This window comes from Pempheris klunzingeri, chromosome 12 (assembly GCF_042242105.1).
Source record: "Pempheris klunzingeri isolate RE-2024b chromosome 12, fPemKlu1.hap1, whole genome shotgun sequence".
Classification (NCBI taxonomy): Eukaryota; Metazoa; Chordata; class Actinopteri; order Acropomatiformes; family Pempheridae; genus Pempheris; species Pempheris klunzingeri.
Genome location: NC_092023.1, coordinates 19,513,345 through 19,535,824, shown reverse-complemented (window position 1 = coordinate 19,535,824; position 22,480 = coordinate 19,513,345). Strand labels below are relative to the sequence as shown.

General features: G+C 44.6%; 1 protein-coding gene across 1 annotated transcript; it reads right to left on the bottom strand.

The window, feature by feature from the left end:
* Positions 1 to 700: 700 nt before the first annotated feature.
* Positions 701 to 21,474, bottom strand: smoc2 (SPARC related modular calcium binding 2). The gene is made up of 13 exons (XM_070841165.1): positions 21,183 to 21,474; positions 15,563 to 15,725; positions 13,341 to 13,447; positions 13,013 to 13,112; positions 12,154 to 12,198; positions 9,867 to 9,914; positions 8,771 to 8,845; positions 7,035 to 7,221; positions 5,968 to 6,050; positions 1,946 to 2,045; positions 1,520 to 1,767; positions 1,308 to 1,345; positions 701 to 1,173 (listed from the first exon to the last, which is right to left on the bottom strand). Exons 1-13 carry the CDS (start codon positions 21,255 to 21,257, stop codon positions 1,150 to 1,152), a joined length of 1,293 nt encoding a protein of 430 aa, XP_070697266.1. The 5' UTR covers positions 21,258 to 21,474; the 3' UTR covers positions 701 to 1,149.
* Between the last annotated feature and the right edge of the window lie 1,006 nt (positions 21,475 to 22,480).

The window sequence follows — 22,480 nt, the reverse complement described above, 5'->3', positions numbered from 1 at the left end:
AAAAGCCACGGCTCACCACTTAGTAGCCCCAACATAATCAGGCAGGAACAATGTACAGTAGTGTAATGTGTCAAGGCTGCCCTGAGATGAATGCTGCTCTTTAAGAAAGAATCCATTCAAACCTCAGTGACTGTTCACGTGTACATTTACTGTATACATGTAAGTATACCTAATGCAAATATATATGCTCACACACACACACACACACACACACACACACACACACACTTGCTCATATAACGCCCTTTTAATGGGCACTCGTACTACACCCAGCCGAGATTGGTCTATTTATCTGTCTTCAGTCTATGTGGGAAATCTGTGATGAGAGCAGAAATAAGTACCATCCGTTTTTCCAATTCTAAAATGTTGCCTCGGGGGAATTGGCAAACTGTCTGAAAATGGGATGATACACGACCTTTGCTATGTATGACTAATACTTGGCTCCTAAAGACTGTGTCAACAAGGTGTTTTATTAAAGACACAGCAAGAAAACACAAAACAGCGAGGACATTAATAGATTTATATAACAAGATGGAAAATTTAGAAGACTAATTGGATTAAAGAGAAACAAAGGAATTTGCTGACCCAATTCACTGTCTTTGACGCATTAAGATTGTCAAACCCACTGAGAACAAAATGTATAAAAGAGTTCTTTATTCTAATAAACATGAATACATGTGAACATGTAAGACGCTTTTTTGATCTATGTTTGAAACATTCTTGAAAACTGCTGTACAAAGCACAAGAAGAGATGCTGTAGGTCAGTACATGAGAGATGGTACGTTCTAAGTTATTGTAGCCGTGTAGAAAAACCATCCATATATCTGCTTAAACATCATCCACGTGAGAGAAAAGGTACACTGGGGAAAAGGGCACAAAATGCAACATCAAACATGAAAACTTGTACAACTCTGAGAAGTATACTTTTTAGACACACAAAGGACACATACATTGTATGTGTTAAATAATTTTTGTTTGTCAGGACATAAAAAGCTAACTACATCATTCACAGATTCAGCAGTCTGTTTAAATACCTTATTTCTACAAAGTGAATTTACATTTTTTTAAAGTACAAAGTGCAAATACTATGGTTTCCGTTATTGCCGATTGGTAAGGGCAGATTCTCCGTGCCAGAGAGGAAATCTCAGCTTAGCCTTGCTTCTTCGAGGGATTCTGAGGAGAGGAAATTAAAGTGATATCAGTTTGGCACATACCCTTGTTTCTTTGCACTTGGTCTGACAACTTTTTTAATGACTGTATTTTCCTGCCTCCGTTAACGCTATGAGAGACAAAACAGTATTACTTACTAGTTTACTGGAAGATAAGCCTTCTCCTGGTTTGGCCCCTGTGAGACAAAAAGAGATATGAATTCTGCAGGCTGTACATTACTGGACTATACCACTAATTCTAATTTACTGTCCATTATCTAATGACCAAGATCATTATATTTAACATGCATGTTTGAGGGCTGGTGCAGGGGGTGCAGGAGAGTGTACTTAGATTGTGTTGTTCAGCTCACCTTCTTCTTTGGTCACCCCGAGGCAACCCATCAGCTCCTGCAGAGACAGCGCCTTGTCGTTGCTGATGTCGCAGTACTCCACAAACTTCTTCACGCATTTCTTTGGCTTGGATTTCTTGCGCAGGAAGCGTTTGAAGGGCTTGATCTCCTTCTTTCCAATGTCCCCACTGGAGTTTTTGTCCAGCTGACTGAAATACCAGTGCACCACCCTCTCCTCCAGGGTGTGGCTGGGGTCGGGCTCGGCCATCCTAAATGAGAGACACCAATTCATCACTTAATCCAGCCATTTAAAATAACTCATGTCACTGGATCCAACCAAAATCAGCTGTAGCACAGGTTGCTTTTTGGACTTTTTGGTTTGTGACTGAACCCACTGATGTTCATCAATAATCGTAAGATGAACAGATCCACTTCCGAATGTCATACCTTCCGGCGGATGCTGGATCTGTGACAGCGTGCACCATGTCTGTCGACAGTGCGTCAAGAACACTCGTCAGGAACTCTGTTTTCTTTGCCCCAGGACAACCTTGGAAAATAAACCACAGATACCTGAATGAGTGTGTGCGAGCATGCGTACATTGTGCAGCTCACATGAAAGTGTACATATATGTCAGCCAATGCAGAAAAATTATCCCCCAGCCAACAGCATTACAGCAATGTGGAATGCTGCCGTCATAGGTGGCCTAATAAATGTTTGGGGAGGGACGTCATGTAACAGGCTGTGTAGTTTTAACGTGAACAGCACATAACGACAGCAGAGGAGAAAATAAACCCAAAAAAGACTCTCACAGTTGTCTTTTACTCCCTCTCATAAAGTGTCAGACCTCCCCTCATCTGGAGGAGGAAGACGGTACCTGCCAATCATCCTGGAGGCCCCTGAGTGGTTTTGACAGCTGGAGCACGGGAGATGACACTGAATATTGTATGTATGGACAAGAGGCTCCATACAGCACCTGAGACCCAACTGAGACATCAAGGACCAAATACAGTCCTGACAGACACATTGTTACTTAGGATCTTCTCTGAGGAACGTCTGACTTAAAGGTATGCACCCAGAGACCGACACAACTCAACACCTGATCTTCAGTGTGTGGTAGGATTACTATTTAAAATGTCAGCCAGAGAAAGACTGATATAATTAGTCCATAAACCTATAAGGTAAAATCTATCATTAACTACCTAACTAAAATCAACAGAGAAGCATTATTATACACAGAATGACGGGAAAAAATTAATATGAGGGACAACTGGAGTGGAATGACCCTAATGATAGTAATTGTCCGTTAGGCCATATAGTTTTAAGAGTGAGGAGGCCGAGGTTGTTCTGGAAGAGCTGAAGGCTACAGAGGCCTGAGAGATTCCTGGATTCCTCTCCTGGCTCTCCTGTGCTTTCTCACAGTCTGGCTTCCCTGTGCAATTCTGCCTGTGGAGAAGAAGAAACTCTCCACTCTTTGCTACTCTTTTTATGGCCCAGGCCTGCGGGGCCAGATTCTCCAGTGTGGGAGATAATAGCATGCTTTGCTCCTCTCTAACAGGTGGCGGCCAGCATCGGCATAAACACCCAGCACCCAGCCTCCACTCCACCTTTCCCATGTAGTGCAGGGATCTAGCAGCCTGTGCTGAGCCAAGGGTTGAAACATTTACATGTCCAAACTATTCCACAGTCTCTTTTACACGCTGAACAGACTTGCATTTAAGTTTTAGTAGGCCCTCCCTGGCTCTAGCCCAGTAAAATACTGCCCCACCTGTTAATGGCCAAACGGTGCCTTATGGAGCCTCTTGTGGTAAATGAGTCTAGACAGTCACACAATTGCACCCACAGAAGGCAAAGTGTTTTTATCTGGCTTCTGACTGAAGAGAGATTTGTGGGATGCAGTTGGACTTGTTTGAGGCTTAGTGTTTTTCATGGAGAGCACACGTCCTCTCCGTAATGCTGCAGGAATCTGAGCGTGTCTGCAGTCCATTCAAATGGGAAGCCATCAGGTAAGGCTGCAGTCCCTTGCTCTTGACAGGAAAGGTTTTTCTTGTGGGGGCGGGACAGATCAGCTTCTGTCTGTCTGGACACCGTTTAGCTGAGGGGCAGGACACAAATGTTCCTGCTGTCATTCAAAGGAAATTGAGTCTGGCCATTTTCCGTTCAGTTCAAGGCTGCAGCAGTAAACGACTGCTGTCTTATTCCATAATGGTTATAATTGTGCAATACCCAAGTTTAACAAATGCAGGAAGGAATCAAGAGGAAGCCTCAAATTATTATATTTTTTTCTTGTTGAAATCCTGCACCACTATTCATATGCTTCCATATGTCTGCTGCCTGTGAAAGGTTGGCCAGTAAGTGCATGTTTGCATGTGTGTGCCCGTGTGTTACTGTCAATAAGAGGCAGTGTTTTTCTATGGAGCCACATGGGGCAGAGCCCTGTCAGCACTCACAGCCGCAGCTCCCAATGGCTGCGCCGATGCTATCCCATGATCCCACTCTGGGGAGAGAGCTAGCCAAATACTCCTGCTTTCCTCTCCTGCCCCTTTCAGGGCAAAGTTCTCCTTTCTCGCATCTCGCCCCATAAACCTCTCAACACCAGCGCTTCAACAGCAAATGGACTGCAGCGATGTGAAGGCAACATTTATAATTATCCCTGGTTCATACAGTAACAGGTTTTACAGCCATTGACGCAATTGCTCATAAAGAAAACAAGATGCTGTGTTTTTTCACTGTGTCCCGGTGTATTTTATAATTGGAGACCTGGCTGATATGGTGCAGCTTTTTTCGACAGGTTTAGAATGAAGTCTGTGTACCCATGTGAGCGTCTGTGTTAGGTGATTGCATGGCTGAATGAGTATATTGTTTTCTGTCCTACCACTACACCACGTGTTAAGGAGGTGTTTGGTTGGGCTTGAGGTCTTTCTCTTGGGATACTTGTGGCTGTTTTCCACCCCATCGCCACCTCACACTTTCTGCTGACAGCTATACACTGTCATTATTCGTGCTCAATGTCTTAGCGATGATATACGCCACCAGTGCCACTGGAAGGCAAAGATGAGTAACTTGTTGGTCTAAGGAGCATTCATCTGTGACTGTCTATCCCACTGTTTCATACACACTGTACAAGTGTCCTAGATGCTGGAGCAGAGGGCTGCTCTGCTGCTAAATGCAGCACCTGCGAGCAGAGAGCACAGCTCTGGCCCAACACGCTGTTACATAAACAGCTGTGGATGGGACGGGAACAGAGGCAGCTCTGTTCATATAGTGCTGGATTATTAACGTGTTTACCAAACCACCAAAAAACAGCTAATTTGCCAAGCCCCGCTCAGCTTTAAACTGTGATTTGGTTGTATGCAGCACCTGAAAGCTCTAACTCTACTTTGCCTATCGTTGGTTTTATGACAAGGACAAATCTTGAAATTACTGATAAAACTAAATATGGTGATATTCATCATCTAATATTTAGAAATGTGATGAAAACAAAGATGAATGTGCTGCATCCACTATATCGTAAAACGGTGTCTGTTTGAATAACTGCATTAAGTTATTTTTAAAATCTCATGAAGCATCACAATCAGTTATATATCAGTTGTTGTAAAATAAACATATTTCTTTCATTGATCATCTCTGATTTGCGGAATTGAGGAAAACTAAACAAGTTCTCCAAACTAAACCACAGAATAAATAGATTGGAATTGCCTTCCAAACATGACACATATAAGCACTTTATTATCTTCCACCCCATATTGACTAGACAGCATACCATTTCAGTCCTTTTTCTGATCTGACACCACTATGGTTAAGGTTTGGTTGGAGTTATGGTTAAGGGTAAAGTTAAGTGCAACTTTTTTGCCTTGTTATTTTTCAACATCTGCCTCAAAGTAATGTGACATGTGATCATTTCAGCTGTTCTATCCATTTGTAAATACTACTCAAATAAATATAGATTGGAATTCCGCAATTTTAGTGTCAAATAGTGTCAAATCACGTAAATATCCACCTAACACAGCAAAAATTCACACCTGTAACTAAGCCCACCCCACCACAACTAAACCCCTCTCCCGCCCTCATTTAGTTATCTATACTGTTGTTGATCTCAACTACTTATCTCTGGCATCCTATTATCTATTATCTCCACCTCTCCCGCCTGCTGTTTCTCCTCTGTGCTATCATCCCACTATCCTCCATCTCCCATGTCAGTTTAAGATTAATCCTCCCCCCAATCTGTCTCTGTCTCCTTGCTTATTGACTGTTGAGGGGCAGTATCTGGCAATCCTCAACTCTTTATCAAGCATTTCCTTGACCAACAGTGCTAATGATGTCAACAAACAGACACACACATACACACACTCACTCTGTTATCACAACCTTGGAGGCGGGCAACAGTTGGAGGCCGACTGCTGAAGAACTTCACCATGTGGTCTGAGCAGAGAGGAAAAACAGAGACTGAGCCCAGCCTTTAAAGACCTACCTTGGAGATGTCTGCTTCTATAATGGTCCTTAGGCTTAGTTGGGTGGGCCCTGGCGTTGCCATCACACTTTGGCTGTTCATACCTGTGACCAAGAATACACTGTGTGAGAAAATTCTAATTTGTTCAAAGTAAAATGGGTTAAACGGATTGTTTATAACAGTTAAACTATCCTCCTTTTAAAATCAGAGAGGAATCCCATGTTTTAAAATAACCCCCACACAGTTAAATCTCAGGGATTCAAATAATTGTTTTGGGGGAAACCAGAGGCCGTGAAATGCTTCCAAAAAGAGGGGTAGGATTTGGGGCTGGTATGAGGACAGAAAAGGGGAGGGAGGGTGAGAAAGAGAGATAGAGGGAGAGAGACAGTCAGGCAGACAGGGAGCGTGGGACACAAGGAAGCTTTCACGGCCTCCCTTGGAGAGCCGTCGGAGCCCCGATTGCTGCTGTGCGACTGGGCCAAGAGCTGGCCTGAGACAAGGAGAGAGAAGGGGGAAAATCCACGCTTCCATATGTGTGCTAATGTGCTGTCTGGCACTCTGCCTGAAGCCTTGTTAATCTGATACCCAGCCTCGCTGCTCAATAAGAGTGCACTAGTGCCCTGCTCTGCCAGCCTGACTGACCTCTGACCTGCTGCTCACCAGACCACTGAGTCGCTCTGTGTCATCTGCAATGGAGATGTCTGTCTGCCTGCTTGTGTCAGACTTTTCTCAGTCTTAAATACAGAAGCTCCTTTTTGTTGCTTTACTTCTAACAGAGAATCCTCTATAATGTTTGCATGGTTGCACACCTGCAGAAGTTCTTCGACATTTTGGTGCAACAGATATTTGCAAACAAAAGGTGTAAATGCTGGTCATCCACTTGGACAGCCTCTCTATCAGCTGGCTACTGTTCTGTATTAGGGTAGCAATGATCACTTACCTGCTTTGTATAACAGCTGTTGGGTTGTTTGCCCCAAAGATCTAAGCAATAAATTCCAATAATCTTTCAAAATTAGAATGAAAGTAACACAGATAAGCCCCCAAATGACTATATAACATGAGTTTTGTAAGAGTGAAGTCTTTCCCACCTGGTGGAGGTTCCAGGTATGGGCCGTCCGGTGTCCACCAGCACGCACCAGCAGTAGCCGGTGGAGGGGTGGCATTGGACCGGCTTATACAGTCCTCCTTGGGCACAGTCTGGTACGAATACAGCATCGTTCTTGTGTTGCCTCGCCTCTTCCTGGGCAGACTGCTGCTCCTGATCACATGATGAGGCTGGAAAGAGGGGTCAGAGGTTATATGGGACTCAGCGGAGGCACACACAGACGCACAGACACACACTGTCCACACACATACACACACTCTACATGGACGAGAGGGTTTGTTTAAAGTAAAGAATAAGAGTCACTTCTTACCAGATCTGGCAAACACATTTTAGATTTACACAACTTACAGTATGTTTGAATTTAAAAAATCTATTTTAAAACCACATGCATGCACTGCTCTCTCATGACACTCTAGGCATTGCTAAGGCATCCCTGAAGAGGAGGAGGAGGACGTTGGAGTGCTGGAGAAGACAAAGGAGTGGAGGATGAGTGCTCTGAGACAGTGTGTGTAGACTGCTATATCAGCCCCCCGTGGCACTGTTTACGGACATTAACGGGCTAATGACTAAGTACAGCTCCCTATGCCCTGAGTTAAGTAAATATTTGGACACTCAACTGCCCTCTGTGGATGTGTGTGACAGAGAGAGAAACAGACAAGACAAAAGCAGAACAGTGGTCAGTCCGGCCTTCACACCCACACACACTGACACACCACTGCAGGGTGCTGTAATGCACCAGGGATCTATATGTTTACATGTTCAGAATTTCCAGGGAAAAATGCAATGCTTCATGATCCTTTCCTTTATCCATACGTACAGAGAATGCGGCAGCCTCGGTGGGAGAAAGATGGCGTGTTGCAGAGCCTCAGCAGGATCTAATCAAACTTTTTTTTCTGTCCAACCGGCTCTCCAACAGAGATTCGAGCATTAAACTCAAGGATGAAAGTAGAGCTCTTCTGGCCATGAGGGCTTTCATCACCAATCTCTCCCTCTCTTTGCTGCTCGCCTCAAGGCTCGGAAGCTACCGCGGGATTATGGATATCCCTTTTCTTTGTTTATTTTCATTAGAGATCTTTACCCACACAAAAGAGACCAAATGAAATGCGTCCCCGCTTTCTCAACCGACTCTCTTCGCTCCAGTTCCTCCGTATGGGCTCTCTTTGTTGGGGTGGGTGTTTTTTTTTCACCCCAATACCCCAAAGAGCAAATGGTAATCAAAACCATCAATGCTGCATTTCTCTGGCTTTTTTATTGGTTGTAAATTATGATAATGGGATTCACACACAAATGCACACATGCACACAGGGTTCTCATCTCGACGCTGGCCTCAAAATAGCATTGTTTTATACAGAAAGCAGCATATTTCCCCAAAGAGCAAAGATGCAACTGATCTGTGCAATAAGATAAACGTGCATGTGGGTAAGAGGAGAGCAGAATGGACCAGCCAGAAGAATAGGAGATCCTGTGTTTGTGCCATGTGCTGATAATTACAGATACGCTGCGACGCAAGGAACCACAGAGAAACAGATCCTCAAAGCCTGACGCACTCCAACACCAAGATGTATTGGTTTCACAATCCACCATCTGTCCTTAAAAGACAGGAACAGCCTCGAACCATGATTGCTCACACAAGTAGGAAAAACACAGAGCGTGCTTTCAGTTGAGGTTTGCAAACACCCGATCACCATCATTAAAGGAAAAGTGGTCTTTGAAACTCACATGGTGCTCTGGTTCTATTGTTCTGTCGGCTTCGAACCTGCTCCGTCCACAGAGTGGGGTACTGGGAAATGATGTCTGAAAGAAATCAGCCAGACAGCTTTATTAGCTTCAATTGAAAACACACTCGTTTATCATCTGAGCCAAAGCCGGTGGTTCCAAAGCTCACAGACTGTAAAATGCAGATCAAGGTTATCGTATCTCAAACTGCGGGGTGTATGTAGGAAGTAAATTGCATATGACAGCTGCGGTCAGAAAAATAGCAGCAAAAAGAGAGATAGGTAAGCTGTGACTGTGAGTCTCTTCCTGTCTTATTGAATGATCACATTAACACAAAACGCTACTTCAAAATAGAAAAGTATGCAATGTAACTTTGCAAACTGTGACTTTCCACTTCCCAAAACATAATGAAAGTATCAAAAGTAAAAGTACTTATTCGGCATATTTCAGGAGTTCATATTGCTATATATTGTACCGGATTGTTTTTATTGATTAAAATAATATGAGAAGTAGCAGCTAGAGACGATATCAACTACTTAATGTGGTGCTGGATATTTGTATCTGTTCTGTATTTGTATTTTTGTCAAGGCACGATAGAGCAGAGCTGTCAGGTAATTTAGTGGAATAAAGGGACCAATATTTGCCTCTAAAATATAACATACTGAGTAAATCTACTGATTTCATGGCTCTTCCCTACTTGTGCTACTGTTACTGTGTGTTCACACCAAAAGCGAAGGCAAACCGAGTGAACACAAAATTTGCACATTGTGCCAGTTTAAATGATTGAACTTGAGCAAGAAATTTGCGTTACGTATGTGGAACGCAAGTAAACCTGTGGTAAAGTTTGTACGAGCAACATGACGCAAAAAAATGGTTCACTTTTGGTGTGAACCCACAGTCTCGCATTTAGATTTCCTTTACATTGGCATCAAATTTTGTACATCACTTTTTCCCCAATTACCTTTCTGAAGCATGACGCTGTAACTGCCTCGTGTGCAGGCTCCTTTTCCCTTTTAAGGATGTTTTGAAGCGTTTGAGTCTCAGTAAACACAGGCGCAATGTCAAATACTGTTTACTCACAGTCTGACGGATATCTCACCTTCTTCATCGGCAGCAGGCTGTGGATCCACCACTAGGCCAGTCTCATCTGCATTTAGAATGGAGAATATTTGCAAGGAGACTACAATTACAAGAGTAAGGTAGATTAGAGGACACTTAACTATGTGAGATTTGCACGTTGCCCGACAAAGAAAGATGGAGGCAGAAGTACAGTTGAGGAGAATGAGAAAAAGAGTGGTGTTTGTGTGCGTGTGTGTGTGTGTGTGTGTGTGTGTGTGTTAAAAGATGAAAGAAGTGACTTACAGTAAGAGAAGAGAGTAGGAAAATATGAAGTATAGTGGTCATATATTCCCACGGTTTCACGTCATGCAACAAGGGAGATCATTAAGCTATGGAGGACAGATTGAGGTCAGTTAAAACGAACAAGGAGAGGATAAGGACCAGGCGTCCCTGATGGCCTTCTCCATCCTCCCATTGCCTGCATTTGAGCTATGAGAGCTGTGTGAAGGTGGGAGAGACACAGAGGTGAAGAATGCAGTAGCCAAGTCTGAGACACACCAATTAACAGTGAGAGAATCCAGCTCGGTGTTTATTTGGTCTCTGTTTGTTTGTTTGTTTGATTTGCGGTAGGAGGGAAACGGGGACGGAGGTTTTGAGCCTCTTAGGGTGAAACCACGGCCGTAGGTGTGGTTAACCTCAGTGTGGGTCACTCTTTCTGCTCAAAGTAAGGCTCTGTTATGAGCATGAGTCAGGGAATCTCTTACGGGTGGTTCCACAAACAGGGATTAAGCTTAAACTTCATTTCTTTAACAATGCAATTTAATGGAAGTTTGTTGTGCCAGCCATTCATCTCCTCGAGCATGCTTGGTGGATAAAAACACATACAGCCAGTGTGACTGACTGAGGCAGACATGTTATTACTCTGCTCACTTAACGGATGGAAATGCCATTTCAAAAAGTGTATTTATGATTCGGATTTACGATAAACCACTAATGACATATCTTTACTTTGCGGCCTTTTACATGACTGTAACACCTCTTTTAGCATCTGCCAGGAAACCCCCGCGCTATTTGTGGTCATACGGCATTAGTTTAACTGCTGTTTGTCAGTCGTCAGCTGCATATGATTCCAGCATATGAATGAATTTGTCAAGTCAAACACCAGAAATGGGCCTATGGTAAAGCAGTTGGTGTTTAATATTACCAATATTCTGTTAAGAAAGTGCAGCAAAGGCCGATGTAGAATGCTTAGATACTGATGGGCTTCTGCTGAATCAAAATATTGATGCAATCGCTGCTATTTTCGGTGCTGGCACACCACAAATCTACAGTTTATTCTGCTTTTCACCACCCTGTTTATCCAACCAGTTCAGATTGAACCACAACACCCCCCCACCCCCACCTCCTTTCCACCCTCTTTCCCTCTCCCACCGTCCCTCCTCCTCTCTCAAATTTTGCATTCCCACTTGATCTATGTGTAATGAGTTGGCCGGGCTCAGACAGACACTATACCCAGGACTGTTTACAGAGAGAGAAGCGCAGACATAAATGTCACACTGACAGGAATAACCCACGTGACAAACACAAGTGGACGCATACACACTCTCTCTCTTACACACTCATACACACATTCATGCATGCAAACACACACACAATCACATAAGGAATCGATTGGAGTCAAACCAAATTACACATTTTCCTTCAAATCACATGAGTTAAACAAATCGTCTCTTAACAAGATGAGAGCAAGATATACAGTATCTAGAGGGGAGCCGGAGGGAAACTTAGTGGTTCTATATCTGGAAGAGGGTAAATGTTGATGAAAGACAGAGTGAAAGTAGGGTGGAGGAAAAAGTGTGAATATGTCCTTGTATCTTTAGCTGAAAAAAAAAACAGGACCAAGTGGCATAAAGTTAGAGGAGAAGAGATTGTCAGTTTTCCTTCTGCCTGGTCGTGTGGATGCCTGATAAAGACAGCACGCCGTTATAGGCGCTGTAGCTGCTGGCGGTGAGCATCAAAGCCTCTCTCCTTAGACTTGTTACTCAGTAACAGGCTGCTTTTATATCAGCCTTCAGGCTGCTTACACTCTCTCAAATTGACAAAATATTAGAAAGGCAAGCCTTAACAGGCGACCCACCCTGCACATCTCCAACACAGATGCAGGCAAACAGAGATATAAATGAATGCACACGCACATGTACATGCATGCTTAGATAAGTACACACATGTGCATGGACAAATGTAAGAATGCATGCACATATCTGCACCATACATAAAGGAGTCAATGTGCCTCTGAGAATAAACATCTTCTTGAATTGAAGTCTCACCTGCTTTACCTGGCTCTCTTGTAGTAGGTCTCTCTTGCTTTGAACCTGAGAAGCAACAGGTTCAAATTTGTTAAAAATTCACCACCGCATGCACCTTTTCCACGTTATCTTTACTAATGAAAACAAATTACCAATCTTTGGTATACCTCAAAAATTTTGTCTCATTTTGTGGCACAGGAACAAACAGTCAACAGCCTTAAGTGAGGGGTTAACCACAGTGGAAAACTCTTTTCTGCTTTTTTATATTCAAATTTTATTGATTCATTGAAGTGTCTCCAATCACTTACATAATGCAATGACCAATGACTAACGTACAGCTGGCTGTTACTATACAACTATTGCTGCTACTCCTGCTACTTCTGGAGCTTTCTTACTCTTCAGCCGGCAGCAACTTCCACGAAGACACACAAGGAGGACATGTGGCATTGGTTATTTGATTGTTTGGCAGAAGCCACCCTCCAAGTACACTTACATTCCTTACAGTTTAACTTTGTTGCTCAACTCTGCAGCAGGGATTTTCTACCAGGCTTATTTACACCGCAGCCCCATGCCTTGAGCAACGCTCAGTCCTCGGGTGGCTCTCGAACCTTGTGGTCGTCAGTCCAGTCACTGACCACTTTCCCATAGGACATAAGATTACACCCCCCCACAAACATGGAATGCCATGCTTTGCTGTGTTGTATTCAATTTATCATCATTGCTACACAAAATTACAGAACCCGCATTTCAGTACAAATCAGACATTTTAAATGTTATATATCGGCTGATTACAAAATGAGATGCCTGTACTAGTACTGAACAACACCACAGTATGCATAACTGCATACATTTTGAGACAGGTTGGTCGGTCTTTACCCACCTTGGCATCGAGGTTTTTTATTGGCCACTGCTGAGCCACTGATGGGTCGGCCATTGGGGGTGACACACCAACAGTATCCAGTGTAGCTGTGGCACTGAACCTGTAATCAAAACAGCATGTAAACACAAAGCACAGGAACAGGAATGGCATCTGTAAGAATAAGATGTGATGGGACAGTGGTAAAAGCTCCTTAACAATTCATGCAGGAGAAAAGAAGATTTTTGCACAAAGTGGACTCTTGGTGAAAAAGACCTTCTCTTTTGTGCGGTAGTGTAGTGCCTTGTCTCATATTCAAAAAAAGTATCATTTATGTTGTGTTTTTTGTTACCTCGCTGTATGTGCCATCAGGGTTGCATACAGGCACAAAGACCTGCGGGAAGAGCTTCTTGGCCTGTTGCTCTGTGTACTTCTTCTCTGCTACACATCTGGATGTATCTGAGGAACACCACAAATCACCAGAATGACTACACATCACAGAGACCCACAGCACAACCATTTTCTTATGTCTGCATGAAACCAACAGACTGAAAAAGACAGTAGAAGATGCTGAATCTCGTAGATGATGAATAATGAAAGAAAAAAATGCAGGGAGAGAGGAGAGACGGAGAGGAAACAATTCAAGACATTTCGGAAGCGGCAGATACTTGTGTGGCTGGGAATAGAACCAACACCCCCGATCTTATTAGGAGCAAGTCAGGCAAGCCTGCTCAGTGCCTGGTGGTAAAGCCATTACTGAGCGAGGCAGCTCGTGCTGCTCCTGTAGAACATTCCAGTCACCCAAGAAAAGGGCTGATGCACAGGGAAAACCTGACCCTTCCTTAATGTCTCTGAGTCTGTCTCACTCTCCTAAACCTCGACCGTCTCCCCAGTTCAGCCCGGGCTATGTCTCGATATAAATGCGGGTCAGCAACTTTTCACCTATGTGCACCTCAAGTCTTTTCACACCTCTCTGTCAGAAGCATGGCTCATCCTGTCACTCGACAGCTGCTTCATCTCACCTGGCCAACAGCACCAGCTGTGCAAACTCTTAGGAAATGTTGGGAAGCAATGGGTTTGATGGTAACTTATGGTGACACATTAGCTGCCATTCAGGGCCTGTCTGGCTGGCAGGTTCAAATCACATTAAACCTATGACTCATGCTAGGTTAAAAACGTTCACCAGTTTGGTCAGGAGGCTGCGTGTCGCTGGCAGGGCTTACAGTAGATTGTCCATTAGACACATGCAGGGGAATGTGCACTGGTTTCTCTCAGTCTAATGTGTGCGTCTGTCTATGTGTGTGTCACTGTCACTGGTGAGGAGAGGGGGCAAGACGCTGGATGTTCCGGATGGAGGAAAGCAGCAAGTTGAGGAGCTCTAAAGTTAGCTCCAGTGGAAAAACCCAAAACCATCGTCCTTCCCCAGGGGGCTCCAACCAAAAAGCTGACTGGAAAAAATGACAGGACATTTGAATCATCTGAGTGCAGTGATAGAAAACAAATGTGGTGCCAGTCTCACCATCTTTAAACACAATCCCATCTCTGTGCTTTTAGGCCAGACCGGCACTGGTTTATTTCGGCTGCTGACTCGGCTGCTGCTGCTGCTGTGTCTTTCACCCCGGCCGTCCAGAAGCAGAGGGGGGCCCGAACTCTTATAGACCCGATGTTATTGACGCATACAATACGACTTTCATGGACTCTCGTCCCTTTCAGCTTCCTAGCTGGAATCCTCTATTCTGTGTCCCGGCCCTGTCCGCCACATCCAGATGTCCGCTTAGAGACGTTGCCATAGAGACCCAGCACGGGCATAAAATCGTGGAATGCTTTTCCATCATATGAGACTTCTTTTTAAGCGAACCCCTTCGCTCACGCTCCCTGCATTAGTGATCTAATATTGTAATGTGTAAGAATGGGGCATTGTCCCCAGGCTGTAGAGCGATGAACTAGCAGTATAGAGTTAGTGAGCGGGGCAGGGGTGAGAGGTTTTGGGCCTGCAGCATTGGGGTGTATGGGTGCTTCCTTCCAACAACGATTAACAATGAGGGAGTCTGTGAGCTGCCTGACCTCACTGGCTCTCTTCTCCTTTGCTTTTCATCTCCAGTCTTCCATTGGTCACATACATACAGCTTTACATCTAGTATGATGAAAATGAGACCATTAATTCTTGTCAGGATATTCCATTCAAAAGCCCTCGCCTCTGAACGATTGTTTGAGCCGAAGCAATTTTAAATCAATGAGGAAGTTGCTGGTCTCATGATTCTGTTTGGCATTTCTGCTGTAACAAAGCATAAAATCCTTAAATAAAGAAAAATATCCACTGACAGCTAAATTATTTACTGTTTTGACAAAAGAACGTACGGTTCCTTCATCAGTGCAAATGGTGTGAAATTATGAAACCAGCCAGGCAGCAACAACCCCCCCGCCCGCCAACTTTCACTGTGTCAACCCCACTCGTTCTCCCAGCACTCAAAGAATCAATTATCCTGAAATGAATTTAACCCACAAGTTTCTACTGTGACCCCTCTACGCATTTGAGAGCGTCAGGCGGCGCTGAAGCGTGACTCATGACCTGACCTTTGCATGGCCCTCGGATGACCTCCAGCTGGGGGTCGCGGCACTTGGCTCGGAGGAACTCGCAGCGAGATGTGAAGGTCCTGCCGTCGGAGGCGCACAGGGGCTTGCGAGGAGTTCCACTGCATTCCATGTTGCACTCCTTATCCTGATCCACCCGCAGGAACTGCAGAAGTGAGAAAGCAGGAGATAAGTAGAGAAAACATTTGCCATTTTTTGGGAATCGGTAGGAATCTTCACCAAAACAGTTTCATCTCAACCACAACAGGTGTGATTCTTTGGGGATTTATTTTTTTGACTAGGGGATGGAGCTTGTGTGAGAGCAAATGCATTTAAGAAAAACAGGCTACAGTCACAGAACAGGTGCGGACCCATAAGCCATACAAATTGTTTCTGTTTCCATTTCAAAACAGAAACATATGAAAGAGCAACATCCTTATATAAATACACTAGTAAGGCGGATAAACAGTATAACACAGAGACAAAGAAGAGGCAGTGTCACTACAAGCCTGTCAGGGTACAGCCATGCTTCGTCTTTGTCCAAAGGGCTCGAGAAGACTTGACTGACGCTTTGTCTTTTTTTTTGTCTGTGCCAACACCTGCACGGGTATTCATCTGGAATCGCTCCTGAGGATGTTTTACTCAGCCATGAAAACAGAAACAAGGGCCGAGACTCCTGGCTGAACGCATCGGATCACCTGTGTCAATGCCACCATTGTATCGTGGTATGAAACCCCCTCGCCAGGCCACACAATGGGGCGGCGGCGGTGGTGAGGGGGATGGCAACAAGCTGTGACTGCTACAATGAATGAAAAGACAGTGAATGATAGAGTGGCTGGATAAACTAGATGTCAGAAAGCTTTGTGCTGCTACAGTGTGAGGACTGGGTTTTCATAATGTTCGCGTGATACATTCAGTCCGGTGGAATAATGACCTGGGTTGAGTGGAAAAAAACAAACTCTGTACCCATGCCTATGCAGGTGCTGTTTTCAGTTGGTCGTATCCAAAGATGAATACCTGTATGAACTCTTTTTGTCTTGTCTTAAAATGAAAATATTTGCACAAATGAAATGCTGTAATTTTTCATTCAGTTTTGCTCTTTTGTTTCATGACATTTTTGTTCAGTTTTCAGTGGATGCACGAATATCCAAAATCTGTCTGAATGCCCTCCATTCACAGTATACGCACAGACAGACAGAAACTTTCTCTTTCACTCACTCACTCACACACACACACACACAGCTATCAATCTGTGGCACGAGGCTTAGATTCAAAGCCCTCACTTGAAGGTAACCGTAAGCCATAAAAATCTGTTAGTAGTTATCAAAAGAAAGGGAATGATACGATACAGAGAAGAAGAAAAGGCACATCCATGATGATCATCTATAAAAAAAATTTGTTGTGCCTGACATCTTACAAATGATGTGAGAGATGAGGTTTGGTGGCAGCCCCCTGCATTCTGATGAGCAGGGCTGCAGGGCTGAATGCACCTGGAAGAGGGCTGGCAGGGAAGGCAGCATCGCCCTGGGCCATGGGTGGGTGGCTGGGGGGGGATACAGCCCACTCTGTCAACCCTGCTCATAAATCTTCCCTGGGGGGATCAGAGAAGAGAGGCCCGTTCAAACACATCGGAAGAGGAGCCGCAAGGGATGGAAGCTGAGTTTGAGTTTTCGGATTAGATGAATTTTTCAAAATTTTTTACAAGCCCATTCTTACCGGGCTTTTAAAAATGATGTGTATTCTGACACCACAGAGATGGAGAGCTGTTGCTTCACAAGAACAGCCGTGTTCAAGTCTCATCACTCATCCTTCAACTTTCTAGACAGAAATATGGAGAGTGATACCTCTTCCCCTTTTGGGAATGATAGAATACTGAGTGCATGTTGATGTCTATTTCCAGTGGTGAAAGAGAACTAAGGACGTATTGTCTTTAATTTGAGCAAGAGAGATTTATAGAGTAGTCTACAGCAGTGGACTGCATGTTTTTCTTGGGGTGTTATCTTGGGCTTATAGGACGCCCCCCAAAGGGTCTGAAGATAAATCTGAAGGATCTCAAGATGATTAACAAAATGACATTAGGCTTTTCTCTTACTTTTGCTTTTCCTTGAGAAATAGTGGATTTTATTCTTTTTTTCTGAGCATTTTAAGCCTTTATTTGATAGTAACAGCAGTGAGATGACAGAAAATGGGGGAGAGGTAGATGGGATGTTAACCCCTAAGGCCACCGGAGCGCCCCAGATACCCAATATTTTTGGGTCTCTGGGCCACTAAAATGCTTCAAATTGATTAAGGCCCTTTAACGTCCACATTAATGCCAGACTCTGTAGTGACGGGTCACAGGGAGACATTATTTAACTTTTCACAGAACAGTATTTGCAGTGGGATACTCTAGTTCTCTTCCTTTCTTTGTCCATTTCTCTCTATAAACTGGGGGTCTAACATCTCCTAATGCCCCTCCTGAGTGTCTCTGAGTTTCTTAGATTGTTTGCATCACTGCATCTAACTGACAGTCTCCCGTCGGTACCCTCCCTTCCTCTCCCCCTGTCCTCCCACACCAGTTAGGACATCCTTCTGCAGTGGTGACCTCCTCTCACCCTCCACTCTGTCTCTCACAGCTCACCCCTTCACATAAAGTCCAGTAGGCGTGACATGCTGGTCTGAGGATGGTTTTTACAAAGACCACAACCTCCCAAAGCCAGCAACTGTACTGATAGTGTCTGAGTGCGTCCAGCCATGCTTGGTGGTGGACCGCCAGCCTCGCCACAGCTCATGCTGGCCACCCAGTGCTCACGCCACGGCAGCATTATCAGCATCGGCCCCTGCAAGCCAGCAGACTGACAACCCAAACAGAGTTATTCAACAGCCCAGCATCCTGCTAGATGTCCACTGTACAGCACCAAGCAGAGAGCCAGATGCCTGCGAGTTCATGATAAAGCTCCAAGAACGCAGCATGGAAAAACACAGTGAGCCATGAAATCAGCCACCCATGAAATCAGCCACCCAGATTCACTATCAGACATCCAAGTGTTGATTTCAAAGTCACAGTTGGCCACACTGAAGTAGGAGAACAAATAAAATGTGAAAGCCAGTGTGAGGAAGAAGCCCTCCGAGACTAATGGTGCGTTGAGGACCTCTTCCTTGTGTGTATTCCTAGTGGTAGTTAGCTATCTGCTGCAGATCTCTGTGTGTTTGGCCTGTAGTGATAGATGGGCGAGACCGAGGCAGAGCCCAGACACTCCCCTGATGTCTCATTTCAGCTTCTCCAAGCCGACGCCATCACCACGCGGTAAAGAGTGACGGATAGCCTCCGCCTCAGCTACATGCAGCACAAGCTTCCACACTGATTTATCATATGAGGGGACAGATCATACAAGGCAGGACACATATTGTGACTCGAAACCATTTATTGCTCAAATCTTTCTCTTGTCTACTTCCAGACAGCTAGTTCTAACTATCTCTGTTGTTCTTTCTCTTTATTTTGGTCTTTCCTCTCATGATTTATTTTCTTTTTTTGCGTGATCTCTCTTGGAAGATGCTTTTTGCATCTTCTCAAATAATACAAGAGGTTGGCAGAGGGACAAGAGACAGGCGAGAGAGGGCGAGAGAGGGCGAGACGGGCAGAGTGCAAGGGAAATTTTTTTTGTAAGACCAACCAGCATACAAATCAAATCCTATTACCTCCCCCTGGCTCTGCAGCATTGTGGGATTGAATGGAGTACGGAGGAGGCGAGCCTCCAGCAGAGAGCACATTGTAGGCTGATAAGGGCCTTCTGGGCTGGGAGGCCCCCGCTTCCAGCGCCCCAAGAGGCCCCTCACACCACGGCCCCGCAGGGTCAATGGGGGCCCCAGCTGAGAGCTGTGGCAAACGTGTTAAATGGCCTTGGCGGGAGTTTCCTGCGTGGATGCTAGGATGCAAAGGGGATCATTAGTTTCCAGCATGGTGGAAAGGGAAGAAAGTGACAGCCTTTAACCAGACTACTAACTCAATCCAAGGAAAAGGCATTTAATTGCAACTGATTGTCATGTGACAAAAAAAAAATTTCTGTGGGCAGGTGCACAATTTTATGACAGCATAAGAGGCCATGGAGCCCATGTAATATGTTAAAACTGCCTTCTCCAGGATTGAAAAAGAGGTGGCCAATATTCTGTGCTCCCTCATCTTTTCACACACTATTTCATACTTTCATAAACCATGGAAAAAGTCTGCTTCGTGAATAACCTGGGCAAATATCCCATATATTTAACTGCCTGTTCGACCTCAAATATGCACAAAATATTACATGGAGGCATTTTCTTGAAACCCACAGTAACCTCTCCTGTGTCATTCAAACAATACACCATCACTCACAATGTCCAGTAAAAGTCTAGAGCTGCATGTGCTATTCCAATAAAGCCCGTCTGATGGGAAGGTATGACAGAGACACAGTTACCACTGCAACATGCCATGAAATAGAGAAGTTTCTCATTCTTACACTCACAGCCAGAGCACAGTGTATGCTGTGTCATACCCAACCACAGATTAATCTGTGTAACCTTTTCATCAACTGGCAGGGACATTTTTACCACTCCTCAGTAACAGTTCAGGATTTTTATTATCTGTGCTCGAACTCTGTGTGTGTATCATTGTGCAAATTCAAGGGGAGCATCTGCTGAGTGCCACACTTCCTCCCACATTCCACAACTCCAAAGTGCCGTCAGGGAGAAAAGATCTCAGACCCTTCACCTGCAGGTTAACGACTTGTGGCCATTTGTTTCCAATTGGATATTAAATTATCTTCACCCGGACTATAAATAACGGTGCTGGGGGAGGCGGCTGTCACATCAACCTCTAAATCAGGGGCTGGAGCCTCTAACAGAGAACATTCCGCTCTCTATTATTCCTCCTTTAGCGCTGCACTTGACTGTGGCCATGAAATTTCTCTGATCTGAGATGCACTTTGAGGTAAAATGGACGGGATGCACTGCATCACTGCTGCTGTAAACAATGCCATGTGCTGTGGCGCAGCAGACCTGCTGACACTGGCAGTGGCCTCCACGCAGCGAGTGAACAGGACGGAGAGGCAGACAAGCACAGAAGCTGGCAGGCAGGTAAAGGTGCTAAAAGCAAACCACGGTCCTGCTGCAAACAGACAAGCCAACTCCACACAGGGAAGCTGTGCCATCCCAGACACACTGAGCAGAAATCCTCAGTCATAGAAACGCAACTCATGGAGAACATTTTACATATGCGACGTGAATTTAATGGTTAATTGAGTTTTAATTTCCATCTTAAATTCAGCCAGAATTTCTGCCAAACAATGAATTTATTTTTGAGAGCGATTATCTAAAAATTATTGAGCCAACATGCGCCACAATGCGGTTAAGATAAATTTAAATGAAATCTGTATTATTCTTTTTGTAATCCAAGTATTTTTTGGTTATTAGAGGGAAATCAAAAAGGGAAACGAACATCAGTCTTATGAACTTGCTGACTTAACTTTATGTCGTAAAATAATGCATTTACCAGATTGTGACCCTTTTGCTCTGTTTAAAAGCTGGAATGCGCGTCCTTCACTTTGAGACCATCTTTTGCAGACATGATTATGAATGAGGAGTATTCTGGATGTTGTGTGGCTCTTCCTACCGTGAGAGCAGAGAACCTTTGAGCGCGTCCAGCGCACATCAGACAGAGGAAGAGCAGCAGCGGACGGACGCGCATCCTGACGCAGCGTGGCAGTAAACTCTCCAAATTACGCACGGTCCAAAATTCAGCAAAGACTGCCTGGAATTCACCAAAGCACAAAAACTGTCTCTGAAAGGAGTCGAAATGTTTAAAAATCCACAGTAGTCCTTGCGAAAAAGTAGCAGTGGTGTAGAGGGGGTTGTTGGTTTATTTCACTTCGCCTCCTTGGATTCGTCTGCCAACCCGTTTGTGTAGACACTCTCCTTATTTCTGCCAGTGCAATAAACCCCCCCGTGTCCCTGACCTTTTCCCCTCCCTCGGTGTCTCTTTCTCCCTTTCTCCCTCTAGTCAGTTCGACTTCTTTTCTCCACACCCCCTCCCTCCACACTTGATTTTGTCGACTAGATCCCTTATCGGATGCAGGCAGTTCCCTGGCCGGTAGGTAGGTAGGTGTGGGTTTGGAGGGACTCCGTCTGCTGCTGGTAGCTGAGGCAAACACGTCAGGTATTCTTTTCTTGCACAGCTTTTTTTTCTTCCCCTTCTCCCCCAAAACCACAACAAGGAATCCTTTTTTGTCCAGAGGACCTTGTGATGATGTTCGATTGTAAAAGAGAGGAGGGGGGCAGACAGGTTACTATCTGCTGAGAGGGTCAGCAAGAAGAAGAAACAGAGGCAGGCTGCGCTCAGACTCTCATACTGCTGGACCCCCACCCTACACACACACACACACACACACACACACACACACACACACTGCATTATACAATTTGGATTTTTTCGGTTCTCTCTCGGCTTATAAAAACATTTAAAGGAAATAAAGGAAGTTACACAAAGCCCTTCAAGTTGAAACATCACACAAACTCGGACGATCTGTAATATGATAGTAATGTTCTCAAAGCAAAATCAGTTTGACTCATTTAAATCACATATTACACGCAGAGCAGCGGACCAGAGTAGTAATGTTAAACGTGCATGATCAATATTAAAGCCAGATCTGGAGGGACATGATCAATTTGCCATTTATTCTCGATGCTCTTCTTGACATAACTTGTGACAAGTCCCTGCCCATCTAAGCCCTCTTTATGAATGGAGGGAGCGGGACCTTGCGATTATACCGCCACCTAGCGGTGTTTAGAAGTAGTTACGTTTTCTCACCAAGCATATTGACCTGATGTCGTCACATCACCTATTTTCACTGGTGTATTTACATTCAGCGAGCTGCGCTACAGTCTATTACGACTTATATTAGAAATATATGT